The following is a 21,954-nucleotide window of genomic DNA, read 5'->3' as shown; positions in this document are numbered from 1 at the left end:
CCTTTACCACTAGTCAAGTCTTCCACGGGTCTCCTTTCCTTCTCTTTCATTGCTGTCGATTCATGACTTCTATGGAAAATCAAAGGCCAGACAGGTGACCCCTAAGTGGCAGGGGATTGATAGATGAGTATTTTAAACATTTACAATTAAAGAGTTGAAAACCCTTTCAGTGTTGTTTGTGACATGCCAAAAGAGCATCAATGAGTTGCTGTTTGTATTGTGCAATGAGTACAGTATGATATTCAATATGCTGCCTTTTAGTTGGTGGTATGATCAGTAGAGCAATCACTGGTGGTCATTGGGGGGAATTTATAATCTCCTTTGATCTTATAACCGGGGAAAGGGAGATGACATGTATTATTGCCTGGCTTAACAAAGATTATAATGCTAAACAATATTGTCTGCCATTCATGCATATGGTTATAAAATCATTAAAATGTTATATACCCCATGCATACACTGCTTGAAACACTTATAAACCTATATTAACCCCTTTAAAGCCCAAGACGTACTAACACTTATCTGTGCCCTTGGCCTTAAGAGCCTGACACGTATTAGTATGTCTTTGCGATCGCGCCTGCACACAAGCTGTGCGGGTGTGATCGCCGCCGGCTGTCAGCTGATTGTCACAGCTGACACCTGGTGCTATGTGCTGGGAGTGGTCCTGCACCGCTCTCGGCACATTAACTCCCTCAATGCTGCGATCGAAGTCGATCGCAGCATTGCGGTGGCAAGGGGAGGTGTCCGGGATACTCACCTCTCCTGCAGGTCTCCAGTGCTGTCTGCCGTGGCTTCCCGGATGTTGCCATGACGACCCGATGTCGTCATGACAACATCCGGGTCACCAGACAGCAGGAAGATATTTTGGTCATGCGCAGTGCATGACCAAAGTATCTTCTGCATCTGCAGCGCTGACAGCCAGAATAAAAAAAGTGAAAGTCCTATAGTGGGACAAAGAATAAAAGTAAAAAATTGTCAGAAAGTGAAAAAAAAAATTTTAAAAAATTGTAAAAATATAAAAAAAAATTATAAATAATCCACCAAAAATACAAATATAATATACCCATCAATAAATATTATTATGAAGAAAAAACAATAAAAATACACATATTTGGTATCGCCGCTTCCGGAACAACCTGACCTATAAAACTGTCCCACTAGTTAACCCTTTTAGTGAACACGGTACAAAAATAAATAAAAAATGAAGAAAAAAAACATGCTTTATCATCATACCGCCAAACAAAAAATGGAATAACACGCAATCAAAAAGACGAATATAAATAAAAATTGTACCTCTAAAAACGTCATCTTGTCCCACAAAAAACAAGCTGCCATACAGCGCCATCAGCCGAAAAATAAAAGTTATAGCACTCAGAATAAAGCGATGCAAAAAAATTTTTTTTTCTATAAAATAGCTTTTATTGTGTAAAAGCGCCAAAACATAGAAAAACAATATAAATGTAGTACCGCTGTAAATGTACTGACCCGAAAAATAAAGCTACCTTATTAATTTTACCACACGCGGAACAGCATAAAAAAATTAAAAAAAATAAAAATTCCTGAATTGTTGGTTTTTGTTTATTCTGCCTCCCAAAAATCGAAATAGAAAGCGATAAAAAAGTCACGCGCCTGAAAATGGCACCAATAACAAAAGCAACTCATCCCGCAAAAACCAAGCCGTCACATGACTCTGTCGGCAAAAATGTGGAAAAATGATAGCTCTCAAAATATAGCGATGCAAAAACTAGATTTTACAAAAAAATGGGTCTTTTAGTGTGTGATAGCTGTCAATCATAAAAACCCGATATGATTCTGGTATCGCTGTAATCGCACCAACCCGAAGAATAAAGTTGTCTAATCACTTATACCGCACGAGAAACGGCATAAAAAATAAACTCTCGGGTTAGGGTTAGGGTTGTGCTGGGGTTTGGGTTAGGGTTAGGGTTGGGCTAGGGTTAGGGTTAAGGTTGGGCTAGGGTTGGGGTTAGGGTTGGCCTAGGGTTGGGTTAGGTTTGGGGTTGGGATTAGGGTTGGGCTAGGGTTAGCATTGGGCTAGGGTTAGGGTTGGGATTAGTGATGAGCGAGCACTAAAATGCTTGAGTACTCGTTGCTCGGGTCGAGCAAATTGGAATACTCGGGTGCTCGACCCGAGCAACGAGCCCAATGTAAGTCTATGGGAAACTCGAGCATTTTTCAGGTTGCTCCCCCCGGCGGTCTGCAGAGAGCCTAAAAATTGCCCAAATCGGTGGGAACAGTGCTCAAATGACAGGGGAACAGCATAAGGGAGACCCCTGGAAGCATTTCTGACTCCAAGGTAACTGCTGTCAACAACGTTGTCAGAGTATTACGCCACTTTTACGGACTCACAATAAAACATACAAAAACTAAACCAAAATGGATTTTCCTGGGAAATATATTAAGGAACATCCTTTCCAGGGTAATGACTTGTATATAAGGCAAAATAAATAACCAAAGCCAAAAATACTCCTCCACACCTTGGGCTATGTTCACACGTAGCGTTTTTGATGTGTTTTTTCACTTTTGCATTGCTTTCAACAAAGACAAATGCATTCACTGGGAAATGTCATTTTATCATTTTACAACCTTATCTGGCCATGTGGTGTGTGACACATCATCAGACACATGCATACAGTGCTGAAAAGACATGGGAACAGCATGGGGAAGACCTCTGGAAGCATTTCTGACTCCCAGGTCACTGCCTAAAAGTGTGCCCCTCATAAGTGATCCTTGGCGCATGCGAAGATGCCTCCCGCCATGCACCTGTCATTGCAGACTTGCAACAATCATCGTCCACGTCCTTGTCCCAGTGCAGCGTTCAGTTGTCCCTACCCCATTCCTTGGAATGCAAGCGCAAGTATGCAGGCAGCCACCCACCCACCCACAGGCTGCAATACTATACTGCCAAATTTTTGACACCTGCTTGCACTTGAAATGTGGCCTTTTAGGCTCGTGGAGGCGGAAGCTTTTCATATCCTCATGCCGGCGGCGGTCGAGTGTCTTTACCCGGTCTCCCGGTGTTGTCTCTGCCTTCCAAAAGCACGGGTCCCACAACATTACCCGTGCCCTCCCCAGTGCACTTACTGGGAAGGACCGCATAACCACAAACATGTGGACAGGTGAATGTGGCCAGGGACGGTACAGAGCCAGTCCACAGCTTTTTTTGCTGAGAGTTGTATTTAGCTCGGTGAAAGGACTGGCATAGAGGGAAACTTTATGTACCCTGGGTGTCATTTCTCCCAGGAAGTCCTGTAATTGAGCTTGCTGCAGAAGCAATGGCAGCCCGTCCAACATCAACTCGCACTTGTCGGTGGTGCTTTGACACACACACATCTTTCTTTGCGCATTTAATTTCATGACTACAGAGTTGGGCAATGGCCTGATCTCCAATGCGGTTTGGGAAATAACATGCATAAGCATGTCTGATCTGCATTAAAAAAGCAGCCATAGAGTGTCTGGGAACCTTCCCCCACACATTTCTTAGCCAGGACTGCTTCTCGGCAGGATTGCACGGTCCCACCAGAGAATCCTCTGGTGTGCCTTGGCTTCTACCTCAGGAGAGTTCATGATAGCGCTAACTTTGCAGCTGCTATCATGAAAAACATTGTGTCCACCAGACGATTTGATTCTGAGGGCTCTTGAGCGGGGGAGAAAGGTGAGCCCTCAGAATCAAATCCTCTGGTGGCTACAATGTTTTTCAATCTGAAACAGCTTCTCAGTGGAAGTTGTATTTCACCACAGCCATATTCTTTAGCTCGGTGAAAGGACTGGCATAGAGGGAAACCGTATCTACTCCGGCTGTCATTTCTCCGTCACCAGGTTCGGCCCATTGTCACACACGACCATGCCTGGCTGTATTTTCAGCTGTGAGAGCCACAGATCAGGCTGCTGTGTTACAGCTTTCAACAACTCTGCAGCGCTGAGAGGTTTGTCAATTAAGCATTAAGCATGTTATCTTCAGCACAGCCTGTTGCCGCTTGGCCATGGCAGTGCTGCAGTGCTGTCAGCTTGTGACTGATGTGGTCTTTTCGGAGATGGAGTAGGAGGTGCATGAGATGAACAATGTGATTACATTGAGGTTAAATTGGTGACACTGTTTTTAATACTAAAGAAAGATCCTATTTTGTTTTTTTTACGTTATTTTTTAAGACAATTGCATTTTAACATTTTGCAACCTTATCTGGCAATGTGGTGTGTGACACATCATCAGACACATCCTGTTTTATTTATGATGGAGGGACTCTGAAAGTCATAAAGCCTATTTTTAAAGGGCCATCAGACGGCCCTCACTATTCTTAAAAGGCCAGCAGTCGGCCCTCGCTATTGTTAGAGAACCATCAGCAAGCTATGCTTTGTTGTTCCCATTATTAACACGTGGGTCTCCTATACTGTTTTTGCATATCCAGTGACTGCAAGGGCTGCCAAAAATTTGGACGCAACCCAATACCCCTTTTAAGAGACATAGAAGAGACATAGAAGAGGGTCTGCAAGGGCTGCCAAAATTTGGGAAAAACCCCACTAAGAATTTAAAGACACATAGAGCAGGGCCACAGTAAATACAAATTCCCATTAGAAAGGAGAGAGTCTGCTATACAGGTATAAGGTATGCAGTGAGTCCAACGGCTGACCAATTTTAGGAAAAACCCCACTAAGAATTTAAAGACACATAGAGCAGGGCCACAGAAACAAGTACGACATGTTCCCATTAGAAAGGAGAAGGTCTGCTATACAGTTATAGGGTATGTAGTGAGTCCAACGGCTGACCAAATTTAGGAAAAACCCCACTAAGGAATTAAAGACACATAGAGCAGGGCCACAGTAACGACAAATTCCCATTAGAAAGGAGAAAGTCTCCCATAGTGTTGGCCTATGCAGTGAATGCAAGGGCTGCCAAAAATTTGGAGGCACTTCAATGTCCTTTGGAAGAGACGTACTGGAGGGCCTCATAAAAAAATGTTCCCATTAGAAAGGAGTGGGCCTCCTATACTTGTAATGCCCATGCACTAAGTGTATGGGCTGACAAACATTTACCCCGGGGGGTATACATGAACATACTGTATAAAAAAAATTTTTTACGGGCATCATAAACACTCTTTAAAAAAATGATGTGGGTGTTGCATCACGGACCATGGTCACCCTGGTGATAGGCTGGTGGAGGATGAGGAGAAGGAGGAGGACAAGAGCAAATAGCCAAAATCAGGAAGCGTATACCCATTTGTGGGTGTGAAAAGGTGCATGGGAATACACCTCCCAAGAAAAGACACTGGATTTGAGTTTATGTTACGCTGCTATCATTCAGTGGTGTTGAGAAGGCACCGAGGAATCACAGAGGATGTTGGTATGGTCGGCAAGGTACTCCCTTGGCATCTTCCAAAACTTTGCACTCCTTCTGAGAGTACCCCGCGCCTCAGGGCCTGTGCGATGGGAGGGTCTGAGAAAACTGTCCCAGAACTTTGACAGTGTTCCTGTGCCTCTGCTGGATTGAAGTTGTGTCTCTCTCGCCTGTACTCCTTGGTTGTCCAACAAAGTGTGCACTCCGCCGCCAGCGTTTTCAGATGGGAATTTTTTCCGCAACAAGGGCCTTCTGGTACAGCCCCATTTTTGTAGACCTGTCCACCTCAGGAATAAGAGATATAAAGTTCTACTTGTAGCGTGCGTCTAGAAGTGTCACCAACCAGTAATGACTGTCACCTAAAATTTTGAGAACGCGAGGGTCATGGGAAAGGCAGCGTAACATAAACTCAGCCATGCTTGCCAGACTACTAACAGGCAAGACTTCCAAATCCTCACCAAAGGATGCTCTCCTCCTCCTCCTCTCTGTCCTCTGGCCATCCACGCTGAACAGACGGTATGACAGCTGTGCAGGTAGTACCGTATATAGTGTATGAAACTAGCTCCTGTCCTTCCTTCTCCTCCTCTTCCTCATTGTCACCCAATCCACGTTGGGATGAGATGAGGCTTGGCTGTGTGTAATCACCCTGTATGGTTCCTTGCTCCATCTCATCGTGCTCCGCCTGCAATGCATCCTCTTTGATTGTGACCAGAGAGCGTTTCAGAAGACAGAGAAGCAGGATGGTGATGCTAATTAAGGCATCATCGCCGCTCACAATCTTGGTGGAGTCCTCAAAATTTTGGAGGATGGTACATATGTCTGACATCCATGTCCACTCCTGAGGTCTTATGTGTGGAGTCTGAACTGAATACCGACGGCCTTGTTGATGCTGGTACTCAACAACTGCCCTCTTCTGCTCACAAATCCTTCCCAACATCTGTAGAGTTCCAACACGTGGGGACATCACACACCAGTCTGTGAGCAGGAAGCTGCAAACGTTGCTGAAACACGACAAGGGCGGCGGAAGCTGTAGCTGACTTTCTAAAATGGGAACACAGGCGGTGTACTTTAACAAGCAAATCCGGTAGCTCCGGGTAGGATTTTAGAAACCACTGAACCACGAGGTTAAGCACAAGGGCCAGGCATGGTAAGTGTGTGAACTTGCCTCGCCTCAGAGCCGCCACCAGGTTCCGGCCATTGTCACACACGACCATGCCTGGCTGTAGGTTCAGTGGTGTGAGCCACAGATCTGCCTGCTCTTTCAGAGCTGTCCACAATTCTTCAGCATTGTGCGGTTTGTCACCTAAGCATATTAGCTTCAGCACAGCCTGTTGCCGCTCGGCCGAGGTAGTGCTGCAGTGCTTCTGCTTGTGACTGATGTGGTAATTTCGGAGATGGAGGCTGAAGAGGAGGAGGACGCTGAGAAGGATGAGGTGCAGGAGCTGTAGACTGTTGGGGGCTACCCTTATTGACCTAGGGCCCGCAATCCTTGGCGTCAGGAGGACTTGTTCCGTCCCAAGGTCTGACTGGGTCCCGGTTTCCACTATGTTAACCCAGTGTGCCGTCAGCAAGATGTACCGTCCCTGCCCACAAGCACTTGTCCACGTGTCCGTGGTTAGCTGGACTTTCCCGATAATTGTGTTGGTGAGGGCACGGCTAATGTTTTGGGACACGTGCTTGTGTAATGCGGGGACGGCACACCGGGAGAAATAGTGGTGGCTGGGGACCGAGTACCGAGGGACGGCTGCCGCCATCAGGTTGCAGAATGCTTCCGTCTCCACAAGCCTAAAAGGCAACATTTCGAGCGCAAGCAGTCTTGAAATGTGATAATTTAGTATTGTGGCCTGTGGGGCGTTGGCAGCATATTTGCGCTTGGGGTATGGACAACTGAACGCTGCGCCGGGACAAGAACATGGACGTGCTTTCTGATGCTGCTACTTCAGAGTGCGCAATGACATGCACCATGGACAGGGGATTGGCTTGCATGCACAACAGCGGAAGAAGCAATGGTGCCACCTGCAGACACTGTTCCTGGACCCTGGGGTTTAGCCCACAAAGTCTGGTGCATTGCTGCCATGTGCCTGATCATGCTGGTGGTGGTCAGGCTGGTCGTTTTGCCACGCCTGCTGATGCTGGCCTGGCAGGTGGTGAAAATGGCCTTTTTGGGGTTATTGGCAGAGTCTTTTAAAAACAACCAGACTCGGGAAGACCTAACAGTTGTATTGGCAACACGGTGAACGGTTGCCTGCCTTCTGTCTGCGGCCACCACACTGCTTCTTCCTGCCTGTTGGGGTGCTTAGCCTCCCTCCTCCTGTGTGCTTCTGTCCTCGCTCTGCATGTCCTCCTGCCAGGTTGGGTCAGTCACTATATCATCCACCACCTCGTCTTCCACTTCCGCACCCTGGTCCTCCTCCTGACTTTCTGGGAATTGTGTCTCATTATAGTCCACCTCTTGTGACACTTTCCCACCGTCACCTTCGTGTGACCATGGCTGCCCAAATATTTTGGCATTGCTACATGCGATCTACTCTTGCCCCGCTTCAAGTGGTCCGGGCGAGAGGCCCGAATCTATTAATGGAAAAGTGAACAGCTCTTCAGAGTTTCCAAGTATGGGATCAGTTGTCTCTGGGCACTCGGCATGGTGGGAGAAAGGAGGATCAGGGTGAGGAATATGCGTCCCAGACTCACGGCTACTGAGAATTGACCGTGTGGACGACAGGGTGGTGTTGGTGGCTAAGTGACTGGAAGCATTATCCGCTATCCAACCAGCAATCTTTTGACACTGCTCTGGGTTCAATAGTGGTGTGCTGCGGTCCCCTAAGAATTGGGACAGGAAGGTCAGGCGAGAAGATGTGGGTGTTTGTTGTGGCACAATTTCAGCTTGCCCACGGCCTTGTCCTTGGCCTCTGCATGCACCATCACCATCACTTCCAGTTCCCCATCCCTTGCCACGTGCCTTGCCCATTTTAAATGGAGGACAGTATCTTCCACGCTCACTACAAATGACTGAGTTTGGAGTGAACTTATATGTTATCCGTGTGATGGAGTAAACAGAGTTTTAAATACCTGGCCTACAGGTATGTAGTTTGAACAGCAAACTGGTGTAAATTGCTTCACTGACACACTGAAAGTAATTTTTAATGGATGCCAGAAATGGCAGTATTTTCTGACAACGTATATGTGATCCATTTGACGGAGAAAAAAGAGTTTTAGATACCTGGCCTGTAGGTAAGTAGTTTGAACAGCAAACTGGTGTGAATTGCTTCACTGACACACTAAAGGAAATTTTTAATGGAGGCCAGAAATGGCAGTATTTTCTGACAACGTATATGTGATCTGTGTGATGGAGAAAACAGAATTTTAAATACCTGGCCTGTAGGTAAGTAGTTTGAACAGCAAGCTGGTGTGAATTGCTTCACTGACACACTGAAAGAAATTTTTAATGGAGGCCAGAAATGGCAGTATTTTCTGACAACGTATATGTTATCCATTTGACAGAGTAAACACAGTTTTAAATGGCTGGATTTCTAGCGCTGTAATATGGAAAGGACCTGGCTGTATTCTGCAGTGCCAACAAGCAAATGGCGCAGAAAAACAGTGTTCTCTGGATTGCTTTTTAAGCAAATACTGAGGATTAAGATCCAAAAAAGAATTCCTGGCCCCTGAGACCTGGGCCTTTTTATAGAAATATCTAACAGCAGCAGAAGCAGAATTGAAATGGAGCCTCTTGTGCTATATGCACTGCAGTCTGCTATATACCCTGCCTGCCTGCCTATATACACTGCCTGCCTGATATCTCTGCAGATGGATTAGTTAGTCCTCAAAAGGACTGTTTGTTAACATGGATATGTGTAATGTACAGTTTTTCTCCCTACACTACCTAATACACAAGCAAATCTCTCCCTGACGCAGCAGCACCTCTCCCTACTCTGCCTGATTCCGGAGTGACTGTGACAAGCATGGCGGCACCAGGTCTAGAATAGAGCTGATGACGCTGTGCGGCCAGCCAATCACTGTAATTCCACAACAAACATGGCTACGGCATTACAGTGAGTGGCAGGCAATCCCTGTATGTTGATTCGCGCTCTAAAGAGCGCCAAAAATGCAGGGAGGGGACCCGAGCTCCCGCCGAGCAACCCAGGAAATACTTGGCGAGCGCCGGGCATCTCCAGCAGTGAGATGCTTGGGCGAGTACCAAGCAGCAGCGAGCATGCTCGCTCATCACTAGTTGGAATTTTTTTCAAAAGTAAAAAAAAAAAAAAAAAAAGATGACGATATGGCGACTTGTGTTGAGCACAAGTGCTCGCTACTTGAGTTTGCATTGGGTGCTCGGGGGTGCTCAATTGACATGCTCGAGTCTCCACCCCTTATACTTTGCGGCCAAAAAAAACTCGCGGGGATTGCATGCCATGCACGAGCGATCCCCGCATGGTTTTTTTTGGTGTCTAATAACCGTGAAACATGCGTGCGGGGACTCGAACATGTCACTCAAGCACCTACGATATATGGTACATACCTGAGTACCCAATGCAAACTCAAGCAGCGAGCACTTGCGCTCAAGACTAATGACAACTTATTCAATATGATGACCTAATGTTATCAAATTCTGTGTCATACCTCTGGGTTCAAAATGTTCACTATACCCCTTGAAAAAATCCTTGAGGGGTGTAGGTTCCAAAATGGGGTCACTTGTGGGGGGTTTCCACTATTTAGGCACATGGGGGGCTCTCCAAACGTGACATGGTGTCTGCTCTCGATTCCAGCCAATTTTGCATTCAAAAAGTCACACAGTGCTCCTTCCCTTCTGAACTCTGCCGTGCGCCCAAACACTGTATTTTCCCCACATATGGGGTATTGGCGTACTCAGGAGGAATTACACAAAAGTTTTTGGGGTCCATTTTCTCCTCGTACCGTTGTGAAAATAAAAAAATTGGGGCTAAAACATCATTTTTGTAGAAAAAGTTAGATTTTTTTATTTTCACGGCTCAATGTTATAAACTTCTGTAAAGCACTTGGGGGTACAAGGTGCTCACCACACATCTAGATAAGTTCCCTGAGGGGTCTAGTTTTCAAAATGGTGTCACTTGTGGGGGGTTTCCACTGTTTAGGCACATCAGGGGCACATCCGCTAATTATTCAAATAAATTTTACAATCAAAAAGTCAAATGGAGCTCCTTCCCTTCCGAACCCTGCCGTGGGTCCAAACAGTGGTTTTCTCCCAAATATGGGGTATCTGCTTACTCAGGAGAAATTGCACAACAAACTGCATGGTGCAATTTCTCCTGTTACCCTTATGAAAATGCAAAAGTGGGGGCTGAAAAACATTTTTGTGTGAAAAATGTGAAAATTTTATAAACTTCTGTGAAGCATCTGGGCGTTCAAGGTGCTCACCACACATCTAGATAAGTACCATGAGGGGTCTAGTTTCCAATATGGTGTCACTTGTGGGGGGTTTCCACTGTTTAGGCACATCAGGGGCTCCCCAAATGCAACATGGCGTCCGCTAATTATTCAAGCAAATTTTACAATCAAAAAGTCAAATGGCGCTCCTTCCCTTACGAACCCTGCCGTGCGCCCAAACAGTGGTTTTTCCCCACATATGGGGTATATGCGTGCTCAGGGGAAATTGCACAACAAATTTTGGGGTCCATTTTTTCCTGTTACCCCTGCGAAAATAAAAAAAATTGGGTCTAAATTAACATTTTTGGGAAAAAAGTTAAATGTTAATTTTTTTCTTCCACATTCCAAAAATTCCTGTGAAGCACCTGAAGGGTTAATAAACTTCTTGAATGTGATTTTAAGTACCTTGAGGGGTGCAGTTTTTAGAATGGTGTCACTTTTGGGTATTTTCTGTCATAAAGACCCCTCAAAGTGACTTCAAATGTGATGTGGTCCCTAAATTTTGTTGGAAAAATTAGAAATTGCTGGTCAACTTTTAACCCTTATAGCTCCCTAATAAAAAAAAATGTTGGTTCCAAAATTGTGCTGATGTATAGTAGAGATGTGGGAAATGTTATTTATCAACTATTTTGTGTGACTTATCTCTCTGATTTAAGAGCATAAAAATTCAAATTTTGAAAATTGCAAAATTTTCTAAATTTTTGCCAAATTTCTGTTTTTTTCACAAATAAATGCAAGTGATATCGAAGAAATTTTACCACAATCATGAAGTACAATATGTCACAAAAAAACATTCTCAGAATCAGGGGGATCCGTTGAAGCATTCCAGAGTAATTACCTCATAAAGTGACAGTGGTCAGAATTGTAAAAATTGGCCTGGTCATTAACGTGCAAACCGCCTTGGGTTGTAAAGGGCTAAAGGGGGCTGGGAATAGAGCCAGAGTGACAGAGGTTTCAGATCTACAGCCCTATTTTCATATCAATTCAAATGCTGATTTTTCATTACAGGAGGAAGAGACTGGCTATTTGTAGGTATTGCTAGACTTTATTTTGACAGTTACATGCACATATAAATAGTTTGGAAGGAGAGGTGAAATCCTGCCATCAAATTCACTTTAAGTGGACAAGGGCTAAGTACAGTAGGTTGTATTTCCAAGTGTTCAAAGAAGAAGTTCACTCAAGCATGAGCCCCCTTACATACTGAAAAACAAGACTCAAGGATAGCTAATGGACTTTCCATTTTCCGACTGCAGTAGAAGCCTTTGACTATGATTTCCCTTATTAATAGCTGCTCAATATTATATAGCTTATATCTCTCCAATGTTATATTGTGAACATTACAATTCACCATATATGAATTGCAATGCAAGATGACTCTAGGCCAGTTTAAAGAGGGATTCTCTGGCATTTGTTTGCACTCAATATACACAACAGGTGAAGACATTGCCCATAATATAAAGCTCAATCTTCTAATGCCCACTTACCTTGCATGAATCAATCTGACCATGTTTATAACCAGCACATAGGACCTTATTGCTAATTGTTTGGGTTAAATAACTTTTCTGACATTCGGTGCTTGACTGCGGCGGTACCTCAGCCTTCTGAAGTACATCTGAAGTAGTTCCTTGCAATGCACAGAAACATGCATTTATTAGTAATCTATTACAGACATTTATTATTAGAGTGATCACTTATTTTTCTGGTCAAGTGGGTACAATACAAATCTATATTGTGGTACTGTGTTAGCCAGAAAAATCGAAGTAAATACTTTTCTGCCCAAAAATGACAAAAGTATTCTTGGAGTGATACCTTTATTGGCTAACCAGAAAAAAATATATATATATAGTATGTGCAAGCTTTCAGAGCACAGAGGCTCCTTTGTCAGGCAATATTACAAATCAATTCATAAGACAAGGGGCACAACATTTAAGAGATGTTACAGTACGACATTTGTTCATGAGGAGGAGGGGGTGATGCCTCCTGATGATAAGTCCAAGAGATGTTTGTGGGAATGCTTAATTATTTGAAGACCATCTGGTGGAGGTGTGCATTGACTCCATGTACTGAGTCATAAACCCAGGTGTTAGACTGAGTCATGTTGTCAGTGAATTGAAAATCTTTATGAGTTTGAATTCCCAGATTCTTCTCTCCCGGTCATCTTTGATGTGACCTTTTAGTACTAAAACTTTTAAATCCCTGACTAGAGAAATGTTTTCCCACAGGCGTGTCCAGTAGAGATGAGCGTTGTTCTACTCGAACTGTTCGACAATCTCAAATTCGAGCTGTTTTGGGCGGTGTTCGAGCCGTTCGGCGAACACGAACAATTTGAGAAAAATTCGGCTGTTCGAGGTTATGTTCGATAACTGTTCGTGCACCAAAATCATAACTGGATTTTTTCTCAGTAATGATGAAAATTAATGTTAATACGCAGTTTGAGTGTACAGCGGGGTGGGGGGAGGGGCAGGGGATGGATCTCTGCAGGAACAATGAAGATCTCCATTTTTTTTCCTCTTTCCCGCATTTACAGTGGGGAGGTGCAATCTGTCAGCCTATCAGCAGCGCACACACGGAGCGAAGTGCTTTTTTTCACACAAGCAAGGGCATGTGTCATTGGCAGTGTATGTCACATGTCCTTGCCCTATAAGACCAAGCCATTTTTCCCGTCGCCACCATTTTCTCACTGCTGCAGCTGCGTGTTAGACGGCACCGCTGTTGCTGTGTGCGCTATACCTTGTTAATTTCAAGCCAATTTTCGCACAAATCTACAGATAGCTTGGGAGTAGGGAATAGTTGTGATTGCAGTCCTTTTAAGGACTAGGTTACAGCATTTCCTACGACTTTTATCAGGCAGGTCTGTGCTCTTAAATAGATAGATTGTGGGAGTAAAGACTAATTGTAATTGGAGGCGAATTGATGAGAGCAGGTGCTCCGTCACTAGGATGTATAAGAGAGGGGACAGAGAACATCCCTGCCTTGTCCCATTGGTGATTGTGAAAGGTGATGAAAATGTTCTGACGCGCCCCCTGGGCCTTGGGACACCCGGAGCCGGACCCTTTTTGGTGGATGCTGGTGGTTGTAGTCTCCGTGGCGGCGACCCGGTTCCGTGGCTCAGGGCGGTCAAACCAGTGGCGGAACTATTTATGTGGTTTTGATGTTTAAATGTCCGACTACGCCACCCGTGGATTGCGGTCAGAGTGAACCGCCGCTCCAGGGCAGACCGCTGAGGCTGGTGTTGTGGGTGCAGCAGAGCGTAGCATAACTCCCCACGGGAGGAGTATAGCCTCAGGGCAGTGTATGCGGAGGATGGGGGTGATGGTGCAGGGCAGCAGCAGTAATGACACGGAGTCAGTGATGCAGTCCAGGGCCTTTACTCACAGTTCTTATTATCCAGACCACGTCTGCAGGTAACGGCTGCCCACGTCGTACTGTGCTCACCAGGTGAGGGGCTCAGACAACTCCCAGATAACTTTGGAGTGCTTCACAGGACCCCCTTTGTGTGTACTTTGTCTGGCCTTTCTTACCAACCCTTCTGTCCGGCTGCCTCGGGCCTCCTCTTGGTAAACTTGGCGCCAGTTTCCCTGACCCTATGTGGTGCCTTCCTAGCGGGTGTAGCGAGGGGCTGCGCCACATAAAATGTCACAGCCTCCTGTTTCTAGCTGAGGGTCGTTTCCTGCCTCCACTAGTTTCGGGGACCGGTCTCCCCCTTTGGCCTGACCCCTCCACGCAGGTGGATTTGGGCGTGCGGTGGCGACTCGCCCGTCCGCACCCCTGAGATCCCTTTGTTCCTCATTCCTGGAGCCTTCTCCGCTCCTCTTCCTTCCTTCTCCCTCTTCCAGGCCTGGGCCTCTGTTACTAGGCCCGCCTCTGGAGCAGAGCTCATGCAGAGCCCCTGCTCCCTGCCACTTCTGCTCAGACTTCTCTGCACTGAACTAAGATGGTGCCCACCTTTTATACTCCCTTCTCAATGCACCCAGGAACTGCTTCCTCCCTGCTCCTGCACTACAGGGTTCCCCTTCCTCAGTGTTCCCTCCCCCCACTCCAGCCAGGGACAGGGACTGTCGTGCCCATCTCAGGGGCATATTGGTCGCCCTGCCCCACGGCAATGTGGTGTAATGCATGCAGGTGTCGGGTCCTGATCCACACTACATCCTTACCTGAGAGTGAGATATCACACCTCTGGGTGAGGTGCAATACCTCTGTAGCAACCGAGCCCTCAGGGTGCTACAGTTCCATTCATCTTCAGCCTAGGTGACGTATTGCGATACAGGGCCGTGATTTTGGCTATAAAAGGGTCCCCTAGACCCCTACCCCAAGCTTTTTAAGAGAATCATATATGGCGTGCCAGGAGACTCTATGGAATGCTTTCTCAGCATCCAACGAGAGTATCTAATTACAAATTTTTAACTGCATCTAGCCCAGGAAATACTTTGTGCCTAGTAGCAGTGTCTGCTAGTCAGCGGATTATCCCAGCTGTTAAGCAAGCTACACCACCTGTAGTTTGGACACTTCATTTTTTCAAAGGAAATGCTTCGGGACCACGGGATACTCAGTGAAGAGCATGAGGAGGCACCCCAAGGCATAGGGGCTCGGACTGGCAGTAGGATGCCTTGCGGTGGACAGCCGAGCTCGATCCTTATAAAAGCTTTTTAACTGCAGCAGCTTTAGTGGACGCTACTGGAGCTGGAATTACGCGGCTGCTGGCATGAGACTTGCCCTCCAATAGATCCTTGTAAATGGATTTAAAGTGTATTTATTCAAATTAGAGAGACAATTTAAATTAAAAAGCTTAGAGCTGCCTCCACCACAGGGGGGCTCGCTCGACCCACCAGCGGACAGGCACCAGTATTGGGAGAGGGGGGCTGGCTGTCAGGGTTCACCGCGGCTCTGGCACAAACCCGGCGACACGGAGGTGGCACGGGCAGGAGCGGACTGAACGTGTCGGCTTCTCACTTTTTGGATTTTAGAAGGGCATGACATGCCTATATCTGTGTCTCCCCCTCCTTTTACTCCTCCACCTCTTTTCTTTTCGCATGACTATATGTACTTGTCACTTTTCCAAGTGTTAGTTGTGTCTTCTGAGCAGTTTGTCAGCTTTTGGACACCTTTGAAGGTGTTTTCTATGTGTTTCTATGTGTTTTTGTTTGCCTGCCATTGGTTTTAACGGTGTTCGAAGGTGTTCGACGAACAGTTCGACGAACAGTTCGGCGAACACACGGGTGTTCGACGAACCGAACCGAACTCGAACACTACGGGGGTGGCTCAACACTAGTGTCCAGTTCATTCTTAATTGTATGTCTGTGTAAATTCATTCTCGTTTGCAGCCTTTGCACAGTTTCTCCAATATAAACTCCTTTTGGGCACCTTGTACATTGTATCATGTACACCACATTGGAGGATGTACATGAAAAGACATCCATGATTTTTTTAGTCCTGATTTGTATTTGGTATACGGACTGTATTTGATGGTAATATGTGGGTACAAGTTTTGCATTTTTGGTTTTTACATGGGAATGTGCCCGTGACTCATGGTGATGAGATAACACTTCTGACAAGCAGATTCCTTAAGTTAGGGGGGCAGTTTGTAGGAGAGAAGTGATAGTTCTGGGAATATTTCCTTCAGTTTGTGGAATATGGGTTGGAGATCAGCACCAATTTTCCTCAAGATGTTCATGTGGGGGTTGTATGTGACCACAAGAGGTACCCTTTTGTTTTCCTCCCTTTGTCTGTAATTCAGGAGGCTACTTCTTGGTATTCTTGTAGCTCTGTGGATCTGTTCATCTATTACCAGTGGATGGTATCCGTGTTGTAGGAATGTATTCTTCAGTGATAGTAGCTGCAGTTTTCTTGCTGTCTGAACAGATTCGAATGTACCTCAGAGCTTGACTGTAGATCATGGATTTTTTTGTGCGTCTTGGATGAAAGCTGTTCCATCTAAGATATGCCAGACGGCCTGTGGGCTTATGGTAAATTGATGTTTGTATGGTGTTGTCTTTGATATATATAGTCGTGTTCTGAAAATGTATTTGGGATTTTGAGAAGTTGAGGGTGAGCTTGATGGTTGGGTGGAACCTGTTGAAGTTATCATGGAAGGTCAGCAGATCATCTTTTGAGCCTGTCCAGATTATTAGCAGATCATCAATGTAGCGGAAGTATGCTAGAGGTTTAATAGAGGATGATGGGAAGCAAAATGTCCCCACAATATGCTAATCTAATTATGGCTAAACTAGAGGAGGATTTTTTGTCATCTTGCTCTATTAAACCTCTAGCATACTTCCGCTACATTCATGATCTGCTAATAATCTGAACAGGCTCAAAAGATTAATTTAGTGAATCCCCTTTCCAGTTAGCCATTTAAAGGAAACTGGTACAGGATTTTTGCTATTGCATAGGCAGAAAGCTGCCAATCAGTTGTTTGGGTGTGGTTGAACTACATTTTAACAGACCAAATAGTCATCTACTGATAATCTCCTGCTGATAAGACACTTATTTTTAGAAAAACTACACTAAGCAGACCAGTAAGTGACAAATCACTGGAGTAAACATGACTGCGTCTACATTATGCGTCTCTCAGATTAGGTAAAGATCTAGTGACAGTTTCCCTCTAAAAGGCATAAACCAATGAGGACTCTCAATTTTAATCCCCCTCCCCAACACTTTGGTTGCAAAGGTGTATACAGTAAAAACAAAATGATATAGCACAGTAAAGCGACATTTTTAACATTGAACATGCTATTCAATCTGTCAGTATTACCTTACAGTGCAGGAAGAGCCGAGAATTAAGGCAAAAGATTCAGTATAATTTTTATTAATTAAAATATCTGCTTATTTTGGCAGTTGGGGTCCAGTAGGATGTCCAACTCACCTACCGACCCTCCCCTACTGTAAAAGTATGAGATTGCAAAATAAATTACCAGTTTCATTGGTGTATCCCCATCCTGTTATCCAGCATGTACTTGGAAGCTTAAAAGAGTCTTGATTTGGTGGTAGGCAGATGGCTTGTTGATATTCTTGAAAAAAAAAACAATAAGAACATAATGACAAGGTGATATTCTTATATTATACCTTACAAATAGTATATGTCATGTATTTTGTGTTATGAAGAAGGATTACAAATAGTGTATCTTTAGAATTAAAAATCAAATACTATAATACTTAGAGAAGACTTAAGCCATCCTTCTTATGTAATGGATTAGTAATACATTGCCACACAAATAAGGCATTATATTGGGTTATTGGGTTAGTCTCAATTTGCCTCTTGAGCAACTCAGGGCTATGCAGACGCTTTGCAGTCTCCTTACTTCCAGGTTTCAGGCACTCCTCTTGGAGTGACAGTTCTAGTAAGTAGCAGAGCTGTAGTATTAGTAGAACTATAAAGCTCAGCAGTTCTGCTGTAATACATTCAGCTACCAGTGTTTTTTTAATCTACACTGCTATCACAATATTTGCATATAGGGATAACAGAGCATTTGAATAAGCACATAGCTCAGTGAGAGCCGTGATTAGAAGACCTGCTGATGGTGAGGGTTGGAGATTTTGCAAGATTTATAACAGCAGCATGTTAGGAGCTGAGAGGGAGATAAGGAATTAACAGTTGTATAGAAAACCAATGGGCTGGAGAGAGGTGACTAGTATATTAGGAGTTAACCTCTTTCCAGGAATGTTACTAGTATGCACTGCATTTTTGGCTAGGATCTAGGCTGGCTCTGGTTGCCAAGCTCCATGGAAACCAGCTACACACTATGAAAGATAAAAAAGCAGGAGAATGACAGCAGGTATAAAAAGCAAGTTAATCCCAAACTTGCTTACTTTCATAACTAACTAAAGTAAGTTAATAAATTGAGAATACCCCCTTAAGTGTTCACCATGACTCTTTATTAAATATTGCAATTTACATAGAAAATAATGCATTATACAGTGAACATTAGCAAGTAGTGCATTGTTGGTAAAATAACATCCTAAAGAGAGATACAGTCAATGAGAAGGTGCCCTGGATTGTTCAGATAGCCAATCAATTTGAGGGTGCACTGAATTATTTTGATGGCTTAACTATATGGCCTCTGCCGCAAGCACTATTATCACATTCCACTATTCTCCTAGCTCACCCCAGACCATCCAAATTAACCATTAGCCACCTGTTTTTCCAACTGCTTTACTCCCCATCATGATGTCCACATCATTTCCAACAAAATCCCACCAAGATAATATGCTAACATACTAGATGGTTGGCAGGGCACTCACCATTACGTCTGATGAGAAAAAGGGTCCAGTACTTCACCAGTCCTTTGCTACACAGAAATCAGTGTTTGATTTTGATATGAAAATTAAAGCTATGGTAGATCTGAAACTTCTGTCACTCCAGCTCTTATTCCCACCCAGTGCTGCCTGTTCTTGCTTGGCTGACAGTTTCTATGCTGTGTGACTTCAGGCAAAGGAGCTGTCAGTCAAGCAGAAGGAGTTACATTGGGTGGGGAATAGAACTGGAGTGACAGAGGCATTTGCATATCAGTTCAAATGCTGATTTCTCAGTAACAGAGTAATGGATTGACCATGTAAAAGGTATTGCTGGACTTGTCTTTGAAAGAGCTACATATAGATAGTTAGGGGAAAGTGAATTCCTGCTGATAGATTCTCTTTAAAGTGTAAAAACAGTACACATTTATAATATATTTTATAATATATTTATCTCATGAATAGTCATCAGCAGCCAATTTCTTAAAAAATATATATTATAAGTTAATGGAAGAAAATCAATGTCACAAGAAAGAAAATATAATTATTATATGATTTTATGATGATGCTTTTAAACAATCTGTTGTATAAAGATCACATTGAGCAGTGTGTGAATAGCTTCTTATCACATTAGCAAAGTACTTACCATTATATGCAATGGGTGTTTTTACTTTCAGTAAAGCAATATCATTGCCACCTTCTGCTCCAGTATATTGGGGATGAACTATAATTTGTTCAATATCTAATACTGGTGTAGTTGGTTTGATTTCTGATTGGTTTAAAATGCCTATGTAGATGCTCCAAAGTCTTGTAAGGGGCCACCTACACAAAATACATATACCAAGGTAAGTGGTAAGTTTGCTTATTAAGTGTATGTCTTGGGAAAAACATGCAGAAATTGTATTCACATCACTCTAATTTATATTTCAAGTTATTATTACTGACATTTTGAAAGCATGTGGAATTTCATTTATCAATAAACTTAACATACTATTCAAATTATCTTGCCAAGACCAGTGCTGTTGTGACACAGATTCCACCTGGGGGACCTTCAACTATCAGACTTTCTGCATCATACTCACCTGTTCCTGCTCCAGCATCGCTCTCCTCCAAGGTCAGATGCACTGATGGTGGAGGGTGCAGTGGGTCTTGGCAATCACAGGTAATACGTTTTGTTATACCTCTACTAGGAGAAAATTCATCTTTTCAGCCAGGCATGTTCGCAGCCCAGCCAAGCGCAAATAGTCATCCATCTGTAAGGGAAGTGTTCATCCCTCCAGCTGGTCAATCTACACGTCCTCCAGCCATTGATTAGCATTATTTTGATGTATGTAAATAAGTTCTTGGTGACTGGCCAATTAATTTAGTCACTGGACCAACAGTAGGGCCGGCAAGTCTGATGGCCAATGACGATGCCATATACCCTAATAAATGATGTGACATTTGTTCCTTAGCAGCCATTGCGTTGTATCCTCTGCTTCAGGTGTAATTTGTATTAGATTGACTCTCTGTGTTCTGACTCCACTATTTTACCTACTACTCTGCTGATAAACCTTTGGATGTCTTATTAGGTTTGATCCAGGACTATTTGACACCTCCTTTGCCTCTTATCTCTTCTTGATCCTTGAACTTCACACTGCTTATTCCTCTGACTATGTTCCTGATTTCCAATCTCAACAATAATGGGTTATTCTGCCTTAGGACCATTAATAAGAACTTAGAAAGGAAGCGAGGAAATACTAAATTCAATCTACCCACTTCCATAAATATCCAGAGCTAGAAAACCACTTACCAGAAGCCTCAGCAAGCAAGGCTACATACTCATACACTATTATAGAAAAAAAGTTTAAATCACACCTGTCAGCAGGATTGTGCTCAGTAAACTACATACACTGTCAAGTGGGCGACATTACACTGATTAAAATGATATCTTGGTTGATGAAATCTGTCCTGTGGTTTTTGTGTAATGTTTACTTTCAGTTTGGAGAAAATGTTATGCTCATGCTCTGGTGTGGCCTGTGTGGTGGTCTCTATCTGGTACTCTGTTTACATATTCATCTATGTGTTGTTATGACAGCTCACCGATCATTCACTGACCTGCCTCCTCTTTTACCTAGCCCCGCACTACTAGATGCATTATGTAAAATAGGAGGCAGGTCAGTGAAGGCACAGTGAGCTGTCATAAGAGCATTCAGATGAATATGTAAGCAGAGCACCAGATAGAGTGCCCCCCACAAGCCGCCCCAAAGCACGAGCATATCATTATCTCCAAACTGAAAGTAAAGTTTGCACAAGAACCACAGTACGGATTTCATCAACCAAGGTATCATTTTAATCAGTGTAATATCGCCCACCTGACAGTGTATGTAGTTTACTGAGCACAAGCCCTCTGACAGGTGCACTTTAAAGAAAAAATAAACTTGTGGGCCCCAAAAAACCTCACACCCACCCTGACCGTTGAATAATTTGAGCAGCTTTTATTTTCTATCAGGGTCCTATACTAGTTGAAAATCCCTTCCATCTGTTCCCACTTAAGAGAAAAAAATATGTTTTGCTAATCAGAGTCTAGATTTGATACATCAGATATTCTCAATTTTGCAGGATGTCATAAAGTATTGTATAATATTTTCTCTTAGAAGTCTTTTAATATTGAAATATAATAACCTTCTATGTGGCTATTAGAATATCTGAAAAAAAATTATTATTACTGTTCAGCAATTACTGAGTGTTCCTTGCTTATGACAATATCCAAAGACAACATTTGTAAATTATTGCAGTAGGTTATTATAAACTCTTTCAACCCAAAATATTTAGGTGAAACCTTCTCTTGTAAGTGTTTTACAAAGTCAATCGTGCACAGAAAAAGTGCAATTTCTCCCTTTGACCCTTTTCAGAAACCAGGTGATTTTACATTGCACCTGCATACCCTATCCTCAATCTCAACTGATGCAGATGCTATTTTTGTATCAAGTAGT

At 43.8% G+C, this 21,954-nt stretch overlaps 1 protein-coding gene across 2 annotated transcripts in view; it reads right to left on the bottom strand.

The window, feature by feature from the left end:
- The window catches only part of LOC141158329 (plasma kallikrein-like), a 218,292-nt gene that overhangs the window by 8,498 nt on the left and 187,840 nt on the right, over positions 1–21,954 (bottom strand). For both annotated transcript variants that reach the window (XM_073645367.1, XM_073645366.1), the window contains 3 exons: positions 19,626–19,801; positions 17,662–17,757; positions 12,235–12,374 (listed from right to left, as the gene is read on the bottom strand). In XM_073645367.1, coding sequence (XP_073501468.1) covers positions 12,235–12,374; positions 17,662–17,757; positions 19,626–19,801 — 412 coding nt within the window. The remainder of the gene's footprint in view (positions 1–12,234; positions 12,375–17,661; positions 17,758–19,625; positions 19,802–21,954) is intronic.

The sequence above is a fragment of the Phyllobates terribilis genome, unplaced genomic scaffold (assembly GCF_046119375.1).
Source record: "Phyllobates terribilis strain yellow unplaced genomic scaffold, ASM4611937v1 Scaffold_1__5_contigs__length_1240528914, whole genome shotgun sequence".
Lineage (NCBI taxonomy): Eukaryota > Metazoa > Chordata > Amphibia > Anura > Dendrobatidae > Phyllobates > Phyllobates terribilis.
This window is presented reverse-complemented; position numbering and strand designations above follow the sequence as displayed.